General features: G+C 35.1%; 1 protein-coding gene across 1 annotated transcript; it reads right to left on the bottom strand.

Moving 5' to 3' along the window:
• Positions 1-394: 394 nt before the first annotated feature.
• On the bottom strand, positions 395-3,240 carry LOC149379657 (zinc finger CCCH domain-containing protein 29-like). Its single transcript, XM_089602536.1, has 2 exons — positions 2,966-3,240; positions 395-2,589 (listed from the first exon to the last, which is right to left on the bottom strand). The coding sequence occupies exon 2, from the start codon at positions 2,575-2,577 to the stop codon at positions 781-783; it is 1,797 nt and encodes a 598-aa protein (XP_089458662.1). The 5' UTR covers positions 2,578-2,589; positions 2,966-3,240; the 3' UTR covers positions 395-780.
• Between the last annotated feature and the right edge of the window lie 13,734 nt (positions 3,241-16,974).

Here is a 16,974-nt window from a genome sequence, read left to right as displayed (position 1 = left end):
TGAAGTCATGATCTATAAAATAAACAGACCCGGGAAAATAATAGACAAGTGGTTGGTTGTATTAAAAATGGAATAGATTCTCATCTAATTGTGGATGAGAAGCTTTTGCGCATTTGAACCGCACACAGTACACAAAGATTTTTCTTTTCAGTGGGCTTGAAAATAACGTCTCGTTCACACCAAGAAGCAAACAAAAAGAATTATGTCATCCTCAAGACTTCTTCTCTGCACAAATTAAAAATTATTAGCAAGCAAATGATAAAATCGGGGAATTTTAAACCACTTTTTTGGATCAGGAGAGACTAATCCCGGGTCTTGTGTGGAGTCTTATTATTTTATATTTGTTTTTTAATTATGTCAACGTAATACAGCAGAAAATAAATAAAAAAATCCATAACGAAAACATCGGACTTGATCAGATCAGCTGGAGAAAAATAAAATACAATTTTACTAATCATCATCCCCTTGGGGGGAAGAAGGAAACAATAATTATGAAATAGCACCGCCCAAGTTTGGGATGTTTAAAAAAAAAAAAAAAATTAAACAAATATAATATAATAAAAAAATACATTATCATCCGTTCTTCCTCCTCCTGCGCCCAGAACACAATTTTCGGGCTTTCAATTTTGAATAAAAATTATAATAATAATTTTTTTTTATGTTCTTCTTCATGGCCTAAAATCAATAAATTACCAGTAAGTAACTAATAAAAATATTTAAAAAAAAAAAAAAATTGAAACTTAGTATTCGTCTGGACGAGAGAAGAAGCAGTTGAGTTGTTTAGGCCACCAATTGCTCTTGCTCTATGTACAGTTGTTCCACCCACGGTGGAAGCACTTCGTGAACACTTCCTCTGTTCATCTGATTATACTGATTCAGAGGATGGTAGTTTTGCTGATGCTTCTCCGCCGGAGCCGGGGCGTCTTTCACCAGCGAATTCACCCACGACACGTCCGGTTCCTCCGATAAAATCCTCGGAGCCCCGGCATTGTTATTGCTGTTGCCTCGGAAGCCGAAAGAGGCCGACTTTCTGAGCTTACTCAGCTCGTCTCCCTGCACCGCCCAGTCCACCTTCCGCTCCGGCGAAGAGCTCCAGTCGGAGAACATCGACGGCGATGACATCATCGCCGAGTTCGCCGCCGCCGTGAACCCCAGGTTGTTCATGTGGTTGTGGGCCCCGCGGTCCACGAAGCTCTGGCTGCGCTGCTTGAACGCGGCGGCGCGCGAGCTCATCAGAGCGCTGGCGGACGGGGACGAGCTCCGTATCGGCGGCGAAGACGAGAGCCCCGTCGCCGCCGACGGATAGCTCGACCGGAGCTGGCTCCGGAGCTGGGTCGGGGAGTTCAGGTGGGCCCCGAAAACGTCGTCGAGGTTGGTCGGGTTCAGGTTGTACGGCGACGAGAGTCGGGTTATCTCGTCCATGAGCTTTTGGTTCTGCCCCGCGGCCTGGCTCGCCTCGAGCCCCAGAAGCTCCATCTCCAAGTCGAAGTCCCTCGCGCTCAGAGCCGATTTCAGTCTGCTACCGGAAAGTTGGAGCATCGGCGGAGTCTGGTTCTGCCACATGGCGCCGTTCTTCTTTGGGGACATCGGCGGGGTCGAATCGGAGGTGGGTCTCGGGGAAGGCATAGCTGAGCCGGTGGCGGCGTAGACTGGCCTGAGCTCGACGGTGCGGTGAGCAAAGAAACAGACTTTTCTGGCGCAGCCCGTCTCGTCTTTGCAGAGGCGGGTCCGGTACTGAGCCGGGTGGAGCCACGACTCGAACACCCCGTGAGCGTACTCGCACGTGTCGCCTTTCAAGCACGAGCCCTTTCGAAACTCGGGGCACGGGACACAGCTGTACGGGTATTTCCTCGGGTCGCGTCTACGAGCGTTCTCGCCCGGGTGGACGAACGGGCACTCGGTCCAGTCGTGCGAGTAAGCCCTCGAGCACGGCTTGATCTTGAAGCTGTACATACGGAAATCGTCGGTCCCGTAGACCCCGTTGTTTATGTCCGGCAACGACACGTCCACCGGGTATTCCTTCTTCGCGGAGACCACCGTCGCGAGTTCTTCTTCCAACTCTTCGTTCTCGCCTCTGAGTAGGGTTTCGACGGACTTCTTCTTCGGGGCCGCGAGGAGGTCCACGGGGCGGCTACCGTGGGCGTTCGCGAGGTTCGGATCCGCCGCGGCCTCGAGAAGGAGCCGAACGGCGTCGAGTGACGCGGGAGATCCTCCGGCGGCGGCGCAGTGGAGCGCGGTGGACTTGTCTGACCCGGTGGCTCTGTTGACTTGTGCTTTTCCAGAGTCGATGATGTACTTCATGACTCTCTTGCTTCCGTACATGGAGGCGATCATGAGAGGGGTTCTCTCTTCGAAACCCATCTTTCGGGACCCGATTCTTCTGCCGTACCAGAACCCGGCCTCGTCCACGTCCAAGCCGGTCTCTTCTACTGTTTCCTTGAAGGATTCGAGATCGTCGGAGGCAGAGAATTCGAGGAGAATTGAGTACTTACTGAGAAACCCGTCGCTTTGCTTCTGAGCTTCGGTTTCCATGTTTTCCTTTGAAGGCTTAGCTTCCCTCTTCGGACCACTGCACATACCCTAGTTTCCCTGAAATTATGTACAAATAAATAATTGAGTTCCAAGTTCTGAATTAAAAAAAAAAAAAAAAAAACCTAGAATTAAAAATATCAGAAATAGCAACAGAATAATTTCATGTTTCCGTTGAAATCAGGGTTTAATTTTAACAAAATCGTAGATTTGCTTAAATTCATACTAAAAAATACAAACAAACCCTAAATTTATCCATTTGTTGTTACAAAAGCCTCAAATGAAAGAATCCACTAAAAATACGAACAGAGAAGAAAGGAAAACGTCACAGGGCTTTGTTTAAAGAAGCAACTTAGCGTCGATATTTACATAGTCCCAAGAGAAAGAAAAAAAAAATGAAAAGAGAAGTGAAAGAACCAGGGAACTTTCTTATTACCTTGTGAGAAACTTGTAGTGGTTAGGGATCGAGACAGAGAAGGGAGTGAGAGAAAAGAATGAAGGAAATGAGAGACTCGATTGGATTGGATTGGATTGGATTGGATTGGAGTCTTTGGGTGTGAATATGAGTTTGAAGGAAGAGAAAGATGTTGGGGGCTTTATATGGACTCCGTGTTGATGTTGAAATACGAACAAGAGAGGAAAGTGTGACTTTTTCTCTTCTTCTTCCTTTCTTTCGTTTCTCAGCTCTCTCTCTCTCTTCAGAGTTTTATTTTATTTTTTTTATTTGTGCTTTGGTTTTGGTCAAAAGTCAAACTTCAAACTGTGTGGACCCCACTTCTCTTCTACTCAACTTAAAGGTTTCGTCAATGAAATTCATAGGAAATGAGTCCGAAATGCAAATGTAAATTCACATTTTTTTGGATTGACCAATTGACCATGCGTGTGTGTGTGATTGGCTAAACCGCCTCAACGGGTTGCCTTTTTCTCTTTGTCTCACTCGCTGTTTCCATGCGCGTCTTGTCCGTGGTTTACTTGTTTATTTTTTTGATTTTTTTTTCTTCATGGGCAAGTTTTGTTTATTTTATACTCTTTTTTTAGACAATTATTTATTATCTTTTTTATTTCTTTGAAGGAAATTATCTATATCTAATGCCAATATCAAACAAAAATCATTTGAAGTCCTTTTTATTTTTATTTTGACAAAATTGAGTCTTTTTATTAGATAGAAGCTGTGACACAGCTACAACATCAAAAATACATTAAAAAAAAAAATGTACAAAATAGCCATTTGAAACTTATTGATTAGTAAAATAATCAAAGTTTCAACTTTTCAACAAAATAGTCAATTTTACGTTATCAAATTTTTTTTGACAATCAGGATTAAATTTTTTTACGATTATTATAAGCAATTCATCACTTTCAAACAAATTAATCTTGTGGTCAAAATTTATTTTGAAATCAGATTGCTGCACATTTTGGCTATTTCACTAAATTAAGACAAATTTTGTCTATTTTATAAATCCATAACTTTAAATTAGCTACTTAGTTACATCACCAAAAAAACAAATGGTCGCGAACACAACCCGATTATTCTGCGAAAGTCGAGTCCAATTCAGCCTGAAAAAAACTTTCAAAAGACCTTTCCGTCGGGAGGAGAAGCTTATCCCACAATGCCGAAGATTGCCACTCTTTTTTGGCTCGATGACATTCCCGCAGAGTGTGGAGAACTGTCTCATAACAATTACAGAAAGGGACACGCCACATAAACACCTTGATCTTATTATTTAAGAACTGTTAGATCTACAAGATTTTTATTCATTAACGTATTTCAGGTTACTAAAACGAGAAACAATTAGAGTGATCAAAGAAATAAATGATAAACTTCTTTTATAGAAAAAGTTGAAGAAAAGAAAATGAATATTCTAGTAGTAGCTTTCCATTTGAAACCTAAAATGATATTTCAGCGAAGGAATGGTGTAAAATAATACTATAAAAATGGAAAAAATATATTGCTCAATTTTTTTTAAATGATGGATTTTAAAACCATTTTCATATTTTTTTCAATATTAACTCTCATATTCACATATAAAAACTACGCCAAGCCTTTCCAAATATAAATAAAATATAATAGATCAAAAGAAGTAATGATTCAGAATCCTCGAATTTACTTTTTGAAATTACATCAAACTGCATTTCTTTTTCTTCTACTCTTAAAGAAAAAAAAAAAAAAAAAAAAAACTGTATCTGTATGATCTGTATACGAAAATCAACTAATATTGCTGAGTATCTTCCTAAAAGACAACGGGCAAAAGATTCTAGCTGATATTTTTAGGCTTAGAATGTCGTGAAAGTATATTATCACTTTATGATAATAATAAAATTCTTTTGAAAAGTCGCTTATAAAATGATGAGGATTTGCAAGAGCTAAGACGAAAGTCTTTTAATAATATTGTAAATAAATCTCGAATTTTATATGATTGTCTACTTTAGTAACCGCAGATATACGCGCGCGTGGGTCAGGGTGTAACGGGCAAGAGAGCGCATGGGAGATAAGTTGAATTACAAAGAAAATGTAAACAAAAAAACAAATAAAAAAATGAGGCAAAAAAAAAAAAAATATATATATATATATATAGAAGAAAAGGTGACTGGTTTTTTTTTTTTTTTTTTTTTGCTCAAGAAAAAGGTGACCGGTTAATAATGGCTAAATGCAAATGCAAATGAAATGAAATGAAATTCCAAGCTGTCACGTTTAACGCGTTTCTCTTCTCTTCTCTCCTTCTACTTTGGTCTCTTTAGGTGGGTGACAGGATATGCCTGACTCACTCTTCCACTATATCCACCTCAGCTTTTTTAATTACTTGATTAATTATTGTTTTTAGGCTATTAGCGTGAATGCCCTTAAACTTTGGCCATAAAAGTTCTTAATTTTATTAACTTCATTCCTTATCTTAAATGTTTAGAATATGTTGATATAGTTATTTGTTTAGTGGATTAGTCATATAAATTGCACGTATAATCTTTCGAATAAAAGCTTAAATTAGTTCTCTCAGTCTCTTATATGGTTTGCTTTCTCTCATTCATTGGCGTGACTATATATGCATAGATGGTGAAATAAAGGTGGGCCTTATTATTATCTTTGATAATTTTTAACCAATTTTTTTATTATTTTAACTAAACATTTATTATCAAATTTGTAAAAAAATATTGGATTTCGTAATAATTTTTTTTATAAATTTATGAGATTTTTGTATCGAGTTTAATAATGGGCAATGTAGTAAAATAACTATTAGCAAACATTGATTTTATAAACTAATCAATATTTAATTAATATTAAGGTTCAATAGCTAACTAACCATTTGCAAACTTAAGTTTTGAAAAATAGCTAATATTTTGTTAATTTTGTAAAATAGCCATTAACAGAAATTAACGAGGATCATATATCTAAAATACTCTTTTATTAAATATTTCATAATTATTTTTAAAAAAGAAAAAAAATTATGTCACAAAAATATTTGTAACCCTAACAATGGTGAAAAAGAAAGAGAAGATAGTGAATTACCGAAATTCGAAACCCTAACAATGGTGAAAAAAAGAGTGTATGACTAGCTCACTAATATGTGCCTCCTTTCCCACTCCGGCCAACGACTATCGCCTCCATCGCTACTCTTCTAAACCCGCTTCCGTCGTCGAAAAATCCCATCCGCCAAAAGTGGAGCCTCCGATTCTTGTTCCTCCGCAATAGAGAGAGTCGTAAAAGATGCGCGACGAGGCAAGCGACTCGGACGAAATTGTCGGAGATAGCCATGTGTGTCGTCGAATTTGGGACTGAGAATCGGTCGCGGGTCTAGCAGGTGAGATCGTACAGTAAAGTTGGGATGGAGATTGCTCGTTGTACGTGAGAGAGAGAGATAGAGAGAGAAAAAAAAGTTAGATTGACTATTTAATTGAAAAAAAAAGTCAACTATTAACAGGAAATTGATTTTAAATGTAAAAGTAATTGATTGCTATTAAAAGAAAGGAAGGGAATTTATTTGAATTTTACGTTTTAAGTGTATTATCCCTGATTTTTTTAAATAACCGATTAAAAAAAACAAGGTTAAAATCGGTAGAAATTTATTTACTTAATTGTCAGGTCAGATAAATTGGCTATTTTATTAAAAATGTTGAACCTTTGACTATTTCACAATTTCAACGTTTCAAATAACTTATTTCGTATAATTTTTCTTAAGTTTACAATCTAATCATTAATAAAAAAAAATGAAAGAGTTAACAAGGAATACAATACATTTATGGTTATTAGCACATCTTTCAGTGTAATGAAACAAAGAAAATGAACAAAATAACACAAAAACACAGCCAATCAATTAAATAATAATTAACAAGAAAAAAATATAATATATTTTTAACAATTACTTGTTTTTTAAAAACTCTCACGCTCTCTCTCTCATTATTTTTTCTTCCCATATTATGTTGAAACTTCGTAGCCCATTTTATCTGTTTATAAAAATTTTATAATAGTTAATTTTGGTAAATAATGAACACCGTACTGATAGGCAAATAGATCATGATAGTTAATTTTGTAGCCTATTGTAAATAATGGTTAATTTTGGTAACTCATGGACTCGAGGCCCAATCAAGTGATCGTGCTCGAGCCACTAGTGTTTTGAACTCGAGTTTTCGGGTTCCTTCTCACGGTGGTCGGAATACTTGTTGATCGGAGGCGTGAGGTAAGAAGACAAACATATGAACTCAAAAAAACTCAGAGGCGTTGCATTTGATTACCTCTTCGACGCGCGACATTAGTAGGGTTGAGATGAGATTAAACGTGAAGTTTTAAAGTATTTTGGGTGAACTTCGCATGCAACAAGCTTCAATAGTCCTTTTAGGCAGCGTTTCGGTTCTCAAATATTCGTTACCTTGATTCGTATGTCAAGGTACCTATTTATAGACCTCAGGGTCCGTGAAAATGAGGAAACCATCTTTACTTCCATGCTTTTGGTTCCTCGGACAAGACCTGAATGCGAGCGTCGAAGCCTACACGGCGGAAGCCTATGAGGTCGAAATTTGAACCGGGCGGACCTTCCGAGGCGTGCCGGGTAGGACCTTGGGCCGAAACCCAGACCGGGCTGAGACCATCCGAGTTGTGCCGGACGAGGACCCTGGGCTGAAGCATATGGCTTGGTCGGAACCTCCCAGGCCAAGACCCATGGGTTCAGCGAAGTTTCTTGAGCGGGGCCTCCCAGGTTTAGCCGAAGCCTCCTGGGCTGGAGCCTTCTGGCATAGCTCATTGGTTTGACCAAGTGGGCCAACTGTGTGTCCCAAGTAGGCCCACGACTATAATTTTGCATCGTGCTAAATTAGCGGTAATATTTAGCGGCATAAATAGTAGTCCAAAAACAACTCTTATCGTGGAGGGCTCGTATTTTCTCTGTGAGATGGAGAGATTCAAATCAAAGCGGTGACCCAATCTATTTTATGATGTTGTTTTGACTCCCGACCAAATTGATTGGTGAGCTCCATTCTATGAATGCCGGATTTTAGTCAGGCGAGCTGAAAGAAAAATGTAAGATCCATTGGAAGCATTGTGATCTCATTGCAAGACAAAAAAGAGAATGGAGTTTGGGTTTCAAAGTGTGAAATCCAAAAAAAAAAACAAATTAGCTTAATTAAAAAGCTAAAATATTTGTGTTCGAGTGACGTTTCTTTTTTTTTAGTAAAGTAGTATTGAATGATTTTTTTTATGTGGTAGTTTTTGAAGTTTTGCTTTTATGTATGCTTTAGGGTATTTTTTAAAAAAATTAATATACTCTTTAGATTACAAATTATGAATATTATATATATATATGAATTATATATATTATAAATAAATCATGTGTGCATAAATATACATACTTTACATATATTGTTATATAAATCTATATATATTATAGTTATAAATTAAAGATCATATATATGTACGTAAATAATATATATATATATATATATATATATAACATAATGCATAATATATATATAAACATATTACGTGATATATATATATATATATATATATATCTATGTTTCTACGATTGCCCAAGAAACATAGATCTTAAAATCTGAATAATTTAATTTGCCATCAGACAAATAAACATCTATAAAAAATGTGAATCAATAAGGCTTGTCTTGATCATAAATGAGTTCCAATATTGGAAAAATGTATTGGCATCCAGTCATAATATAACGTGATAGCGCATGAGTATACTTTATAATTATAATAATATTAATTAATATTAGAAGTATGATTATGGTTTGGGCTTTTAGAGTTTAATTAAGTCATATATAAACATCTCAGCCTTTTCTTTTCACGCTTCTTCTCTGTTCTCCCTCCCTCATCCCTCTCTTTGTTTGGAAATTCGTAGCTCTAAATAGGTATGCTTTCTTTTCTATCTGGTTCGGATTCCTTGAAAACGGTTTCTTAAAACGCTTGCCCTGGTTTCAAAAAGTATGTTTTTCCGTTGATTCTTTTTGGAAAAGTTAGGTTTAAGTGTCTTCTATCTAAATCTTAAATAGAAAAATATTTTTATGAAATACAGAATATTTTCCGATTATTTTCAAATCAGTGCGTAGACCTGAGACCTATTTCCGATTTTCAGACTTTAAACGCTTACTTTGGATTCAAAAAATTTGGTTTTGCGTTGATTTTTTTTGGAAAAGTTAGGTTTAAATGTCTTCTATCTAAACCTTTAATCAAAAAATATTTTTATGAAATAAAGATCATTTTCTGATTATTTTAAAAACGATGCGCAGACAGTTTTTGGCAAAAATTTTAAAGTTAGATTTTAGCACTTCTTTTACTTTTAATAAATAGTTAAAAAAAATATTTTGGCCATGGTGCCTTTACAAAAAGTGATCAAAATTATGTTTTATACGTACTGGAATTTTTACAAAAGTTTTCTCAGAGTTTTAGTTTTTCACCGAAACCTTAATAGCCAAGGATATTTTGGTAATTTCACGTTGAATGTCGTTTCTGAAAATTTCCAGAATCTAAAGTGTGTCTTGAAATCCGTTTCTAAGCTGATCCTCGAAAATCTTTTCTGTCGATTAGGTTCTGAGCGGCTTAGCTTTCCCGAGCCGTCTAGTTTTCCTGAGCCGTCCACGACCAACGGTCGTACCTTCCGAAACAAAGGTGAGAATAATCTCACTGTAACACAGATTAGTTCAAAATAAAATACAATAAGTATATGATCTGAATGAGTTAATAATATTTTTTCTATTGTTATTATGTGATTGTTGACATATGTGTGGTATGGTATGATATGATAAATTATGAATGATATGTTATGTATGCGGAGTTTATGATATGATATGGTATAGTATGTTATGTAATGATATGATATGATATGGTATGGTATGATAAATTATGAACGATATGTTATGATATGCTGAGTTTATGATATGGTATGCTATGTGATGATATGATATGGTATGATATGTTATGTGATGATATGTTATAAATTAGAATACTTATATCATGTTCTTTTTCTAGTCATGTTATCATGTTTATTGTATGTCATACGTCATTCGTGCATGTAACGAAAAAAAGTGAAAAGATAAAGATAAGCAAGGGAGTCGTACCGCCTCGAGCTACGGAGGTCTTAAGGAGAATTTCTCGAGCCGACTTACGGGCCCAAATGGGGAAATTTCTCGGGCCGAGGCCCTAATAAGTTTATAAGATAGAGCGAAGTGTGGGACCTTGCAACCCCATATCTTCGTCTCTAAAGTGTGCACTGAAATAGGTACGACTACCCTAGGGGCACCCCGAATTAAAAGTTGATAGAATCAAGAAAAAAAAGATCAAGTCACCATTTAGTTTTAAAATACTAATAACCGGTTCATGCATTGCATTACTCTTTTTATTTTGTGAGCTTTATATTATTCTCGCTGAGCGTAAGCTCATCTCTTTGAAAAAAAAATATACGTCTGTGTTGTAGGTAAACCACTTGCAAGGAACTGAGCAGGGCGGACTAGCGGCGTCGATAGCGAGAGGGTTGGGTTATGGTTTTTCATTTACAGAATAAGTCTTCCGCTACAAGTCTTTAAGAAATAAATTTTAAAGTTTTTATTTTCAAGTATTTCAAAGTTATGAAGTTTCAAAGAGTTTTCTAATTTAGTTGAGACTTAGAATATGGATTATGTTTTAGTATTTTTGCAGCTATGTTTAGTTTTAAATTCGTATATTCAATTTTGGTTAAGTACTTCTCATGAAGTGTTCGATATGCAATCTTCATATTTTTCTTAAATACTTTTTTTTTCTTTTTAAGATCTTTAAAATTTTGGCTCACCTTGTTTCAAGTTGTTTTAAAAAAAAATTCCTCCAAGTTTTCTAAAGAATTTTCTAAAGTTTAAAAAGTAAGATAAGTAAGACGGTCCGAAAAATCGGGTCGTCACACAAAGACCTTGTGGATTTTAACCAAGAACTCAGTGGTCGGAAAGTTTGCAGCTCATTCGGTATCCAGATTATCTTATGGCTCAAATCTTCAAGACCAAATATTTTCGTAACTCATCGGTGTTGAAACTCCAAAATAAGGGCCACTTTTATAATTTTTACAAGAGTTTCTAGGTTTGGAGTTGGAGTTGGTTTCCCACGGTGTAAGGTGGGAAAATGGTTCAGGTGACCTTGACACGTTTGTGGAGCCATGAGTATAGAGATCGAGAGCCATTAGGCTCCTCTCTCGGATTCTGAGTACTGGCCAAGTTGTGAAAGCCTCATACTTCATTGTGGAATGTTGTTGAGTATCATTCGACGCTTGAGGCGTGCATGACGAAGTTTGATGTCAATATCATAGTCTACATTCTGCTTGGGGAGGCTCATAGAAGGTAAATGTTGGTTTGGCATTTCGAAGAAAATGTGGTCTATTATGTCAAACCGGTCTAGTGCTTAGCACAAACGATCAACTTCAAGGAATCTCGTCATCTTTCATCGCCCTTTTGCCATGGTAGAGAAAATATGATCTCCCGACATTCTTCCAAAGATAAAGTTTGGAGGGGTTTTTCAAATATCTTTCGACGTGTTACAATCTTCGTCATAAATCGGTGTGTCGTGTCTTTCTTTTTGTGGCTTCTTAGCCGAGACAGATTCACACGCACTTTGGAGTTGCGAGAGAGCGCGTGACATTAAGAAAGCATTGCTTCTTCAACAATGTGTGGAGAAGACATGGTCACTTCGGTTCGACAAGATTTGTCTGCGAGCACTTCAGGTTCCCAAAGTCTCGGCTTGAGTTGTTATGTGGTCTCATCTGGGAGACCCGGTCGCAATGACAGATATAGAGTGGGGGCACTGGGGGGCACGTGCCCCCCACTGAAAAAAAAAGCGAAATGGCACAGGAGGCTTGTTGGGTGTTTTTCTTTATTATTATTATTTTTTTTATCTTAACATGCCTAAATGTAATCTTAAACATGTTATTATATATATATATATATATATATATATATATATATATATATATATATATATATATATAGATTGAATATGAGTTTCAAACTTTCCAATATATATTTTTTATAGTCCTAAACAGAACACATTTTAAATATAATTAACTTCAATTATTTCTCATCAATTTATGCATTAAAGAAATATTAGTAGTACATTTGTTTGGTTAGAAGATTTTTGAATAATTTTTTAAGTTTATTTTTATAATCTCATTTTGTATTTGAATAATTTTTTTGTTTATATTTTGAATCTAAATATAATAATAAATAGTTTTTAATTTTCTACGTATTTTTTTCAAAAAATAATTTTGTGCCTCCTCTGGATTAAAACTCTGGATCCATCATTGCATATAAATTTCAGTGTTTGACGGTGGGGCTAAGCGGCCTATAAATTTTAGTTTTTATTATTTAATTGTTAATGTTGTGGCAAGGCAAATAGCGGATTAGATTTTGATTTGTGCTTATTAAATACTTTTTTTTAATCAGAACTGTATTTATTAAATACTAGCCTATGTTTCTAGGAATGTCAGATTGAATTGTAACTGCAGATGTATTTTTACTCTTAGTTGGTCTGCGTAATATACAATTCTACATTAGGGGGGAGAGTCACGAGCAGATTTTCTATACCAATCAGATTCTCATGATCTAATAATCATTTAAAAATGGAAAAATTGTATAAAATAGTAATTTGAAACTTATTGATTAGCAAAATAGTCAAAGTTTCAACTTTTCATCAAAATAATCAAATTTACGTTTTCAAAATTTTTTGACAGCCAAGATTAATTTTTTTTACGATTATTATAAGCAATTTATCACTTTCAAAAAAATTAATCTTGGGTTCAAAATTTTTTTTGAAACCAACTTGTTGCACATTTTGGCTATTTCACTCAATTAAGACAAACCTTAGCTATTTGGCTATTTAGCTACATTTTGGCTATTTGTTTTTCTCCTATATTTGTTTCTATATTTTTATAACATAACTTTATCCTATCTTTTTATATCTGTTGTAAGGTTAGACCATCTCCAATCCAAAAACTTCAAAATGCAATTTTTGTATTCCAAAATCCAGTTACTATCACATTTAAAACTGGTCATGTAGAATCCGGAAAATGAGATCCTCTGATCACGGTCCCACATTTTGCTGGAAATGGGACTCCCAAAACTATCAAAAACAGTATACGAAAATCCCGGAACCAGTTTTCACGGTACCGGGAATTCTCGGTATCATATTTTCCAGTTTCGAGATTCCATATATTTTACTTTAATCATGAATGCAATTGAAAAAAAAAATTCCCTATTTACTATTAAAAAAAAACAACTTAAAAAAATGGTATTAAATGGTGCTAAGGGGGGATCCCGGTTCCGTCCCATTTTCGGATGGCTCCGGGACAAAAGTCCCGATACTACATTTCATTTTTGTTCCGATACTACATTTCATAATATAGTTTTTTCTCATTTCCCAAATGGTACCAAAAATACGGGAAATAGAATCCTGCGGGATCCCATATGAACAGCTTTGATCACATTAAATAGTGTTTCATCTACAACTGAATACTTCATTTAACACAAAAAACAAGCTCTTCATAACTACATTAATTTAATAATTTAAATATCTTTTTTATTTATTACACTACAACTCCTATTTATTTAACTTGTTTACTTTGCATCCAATAATGTTATATTAAAAACAAAATACACACATTAAATGTAACATTTAGTTGTTTGGTTCAAAATTCAAAACGTAACATCAAAAGTACTATTTTTTTTAATCTATATACTATTTTGTAGACTAGCCCAATCAGTCCACTAATATTAGGAGAATAGCTCAAGTTCTCCTAAATTAAGGGAGTAGCCCAACTAACATAAACTACCTAAATTACCTTTCTATACTCACGCCTAACCTAAACTCACCAAGCCCTGAGATTGAACCTCAATTTTCAGGATTTCAACAACATCGAGTTCTCTTCCGCCACAATCGCCGGCGTTGCTCCGACGATCGTCATTTCCGCGACGTCGTCTTCCTCGATCTCCGTCGGGACTTTGTCGTCCTCTGGCGGCGGCGCCGAGCAGTATGCGGCGATGGACGAGGGTCCTCTCTCTCTCTCTCTCTCGTGTCTGTTCGCTCTGTTCCGACGCTCACTCGACGCGCGCCTCCGACGCGAGCCCAGCGCGAATTCCGGCGAACTCCTCTGCGCGACCTGACCGGCCTCCGACGCCGACGATTCCTTGCTCCCTCCTTCAACAAGCTTCGATTGAGGAAGAAGTGCAACGAGGACAAAGTAAAGATACATCTCGGTCAAGCTAGGAGATTTGGAATTAGGGTTTCAGATTGAGAATAATTGGGAATTTACAAATTATAAGCTTATTGATGTCTGAATTGAAGTGATATAGAACTTGGGTTGCTCTCGAATTGTTGAGCTATTTTGTTGATTCAGTGCTAATTCGCTAATCAGTTGATAAATTAACTGACTGAATTGAGTTAGGTTAATTAATTAACTGATGGGTCGAATTAAAAATTAGCTTAGGTTCTGATTTTTTTTTTAGTAAAGTTAATTTACTAACTGACTGGATTAGGAATTAGGTTAATTAATTGAATGCTTTGAATAGGAATTTACTCAATTCACTATGTTTACTAGATTCGCGAAGAGTATGATTGTCTGCTAAAAAAAATGAGCTATTTCCTTAATTAAATGAAACTTGGGATATTCCCCTAATAAAAAGTGTAAAATGGGCTAGTGACAACAAATTTCTCCGTGTATATTATGCTATTTATTTTCTAGTTTGTTTGCAATTAAGATTAATATTTGTTATGACTTTTTTTAGTGTAATTAATTTTTTTATCACATATTAAGATTAATTATTTATATCAAATTATAATAAAACTAAAATAATTTCATATGTAATAATTTAATACAATTACACACCAAATATATAATTATAATAAGATTTGTGGTTGATTTGAAATTAATTAAACTAATATTATATTAATAAAATCTCGCTCTAAAATGAAGTGGAATGAATAGTGAAACTTCGTATTTGGAGTTTCATTAATTCTCCCTTTATAATGAAGTGAGAAATGAATTTGGATTGAAACAAATCTAATTTCATTTTGTTACATCCCACTTCATTACGGAGTGGGTTGAAGATGCTATTACAACTTACAAATTATTTATATGCATTCGGTAAACGTCACTAATTCTCTTTTACCCGAGTTTATGATAAATGGTACTAAAAAACATATATTTTAATAATTTACTCGTGGACTAATATTTGGTGACAGATATTCGAATAACGAAAAAAGGTCTTTAAAACAGAGAAAAAAAAAATCAATTCTATTTTTCTTTTCTCATCCTATTTTCTAACCCAGCTTTGACAACCACTTGAAAAAAAAAAAAAAAACAAACAAACAAACAAACTGTATTCTTACCTTCGTTCCTTTACCAAGTCGACGCTCTGGACCAATTGTTCTAGAAAATTGCCAAAAATATCAAAATCTCGTGGGTAATCAACTCGATTTCGCCCAAATCTAATTGAAGGTTTTTTTTTTCACATTTCTAGAGCTTTATTTCAATCTTATATTTGGTAATTTTTAAATAAGCTGTCAGATCTACGTGCTTTGTCAATTTGTTGATTGATCATGGGCGGATTAATTATGAAGTTCAAATAATTCCGCTTTCTAAAAGATTTTAGCCTTGCTATTTTTCATTGAAAAATCATCCAACTTAAGATAACAACATTTTAATATTCATATAATAGTCATGACATACCCAAACATTTTTTTGGGAAAAAAGACTTCATTTCCAAATCTTTAATAAGCTCTCCGCTTGAAATTCTCATCACCGTGTTAATCTTGCTTACAACGGACAGCTGAAATTCTCGACTCCGACAGCCAATATTCTTACCTCCTAAGAGTAACGTTAATTTCCATGAATCATTACTGATGACACTCTCGTTAATAGTTTTATTGTGTTAATGCTAGGAAATTGATTAGAAGAATGTCACACGGTCAAGCTTAGAGACAGTCTATGTCACTTAGAGAGAGCTAAAAGTGATAGCGTTCCTAGACTCGTCGTTCTTGCCTTCTCGGAAATAGGTTTCCGACTCTTATCACATAAAAGGTAGAAGAACACTGAGCTAGGGGCGCAGTGGGTTATGCCCTACAAGAAAGCGAATAAATAATTTGGCATGTTGAAGATTTATTAACATAAAGAAAATTTATTGATATCCATTTGCCCGAGACCTACAATAAATTCTAGGTGTTGAAAATGAGAGAGAGGAATGAAGTGAAATGAATGTGAAAAGAGAGAATGAAAAGAAAAAGATTAAAAACGTAAAAACACAAAATGGTAGTTATACTTTTAGATTAAAATAGACTTGTTGAATTTTGGTTCAAAATTATTGGGAAGGTCATGCTTGTGGTATAATCCATTCAACAATATTTTATGGGGCAATTAGGCCAGTAGCCCAATAACTCATTCTCTACTTAAAAAAGCCTAAAAGGTTATTAAACTTTTTAGTTAATTTAAACTTTTATTTTATTAAATTAACTAAAAAGTTCTTGATGTTTTAATAAAATAAAAATCGGGTTAGAATCTTGAAAAGAGCAATGGAATGGCTATTTGTGATGATTTACAAGTATTATGTTGGGCTATTTTCTTTTTATAAAGTGAAATTTGAGTTAAAATTTTAAAAGGAGCCAATAAAATGGCTAATTGCAACGAAGTATCGATGTTTTATAAGTATCTTGTTTTTTAGGAGAACTTTTGTTGCGGATGTATCTTGAATCAATAACCTCAAATGACGGATAGTACATATACCCGGTGACGGATCTAGAACTTTAATCGAGTGGGGGCACAAAAAAATTATAATGGGTTGATAGACAAAAGAAGAAAAATGCAATAAAAAAACCTTCATTAAATAATAAAATATCAAAAACTACAATTGTATACGTTGACTTTTCATGTCTTGAAATCGCCGTATAATTGTCTCATTGTCAATCCTATAAAAAAATATCTTTTTTTTCGATATACACAA

This window comes from Urtica dioica, chromosome 12 (genome assembly GCF_054948205.1).
Source record: "Urtica dioica subsp. dioica isolate 48M chromosome 12, U.dioica_male_clone48M_v1_H2, whole genome shotgun sequence".
Classification (NCBI taxonomy): domain Eukaryota; kingdom Viridiplantae; phylum Streptophyta; class Magnoliopsida; order Rosales; family Urticaceae; genus Urtica; species Urtica dioica.
This window is presented reverse-complemented; position numbering and strand designations above follow the sequence as displayed.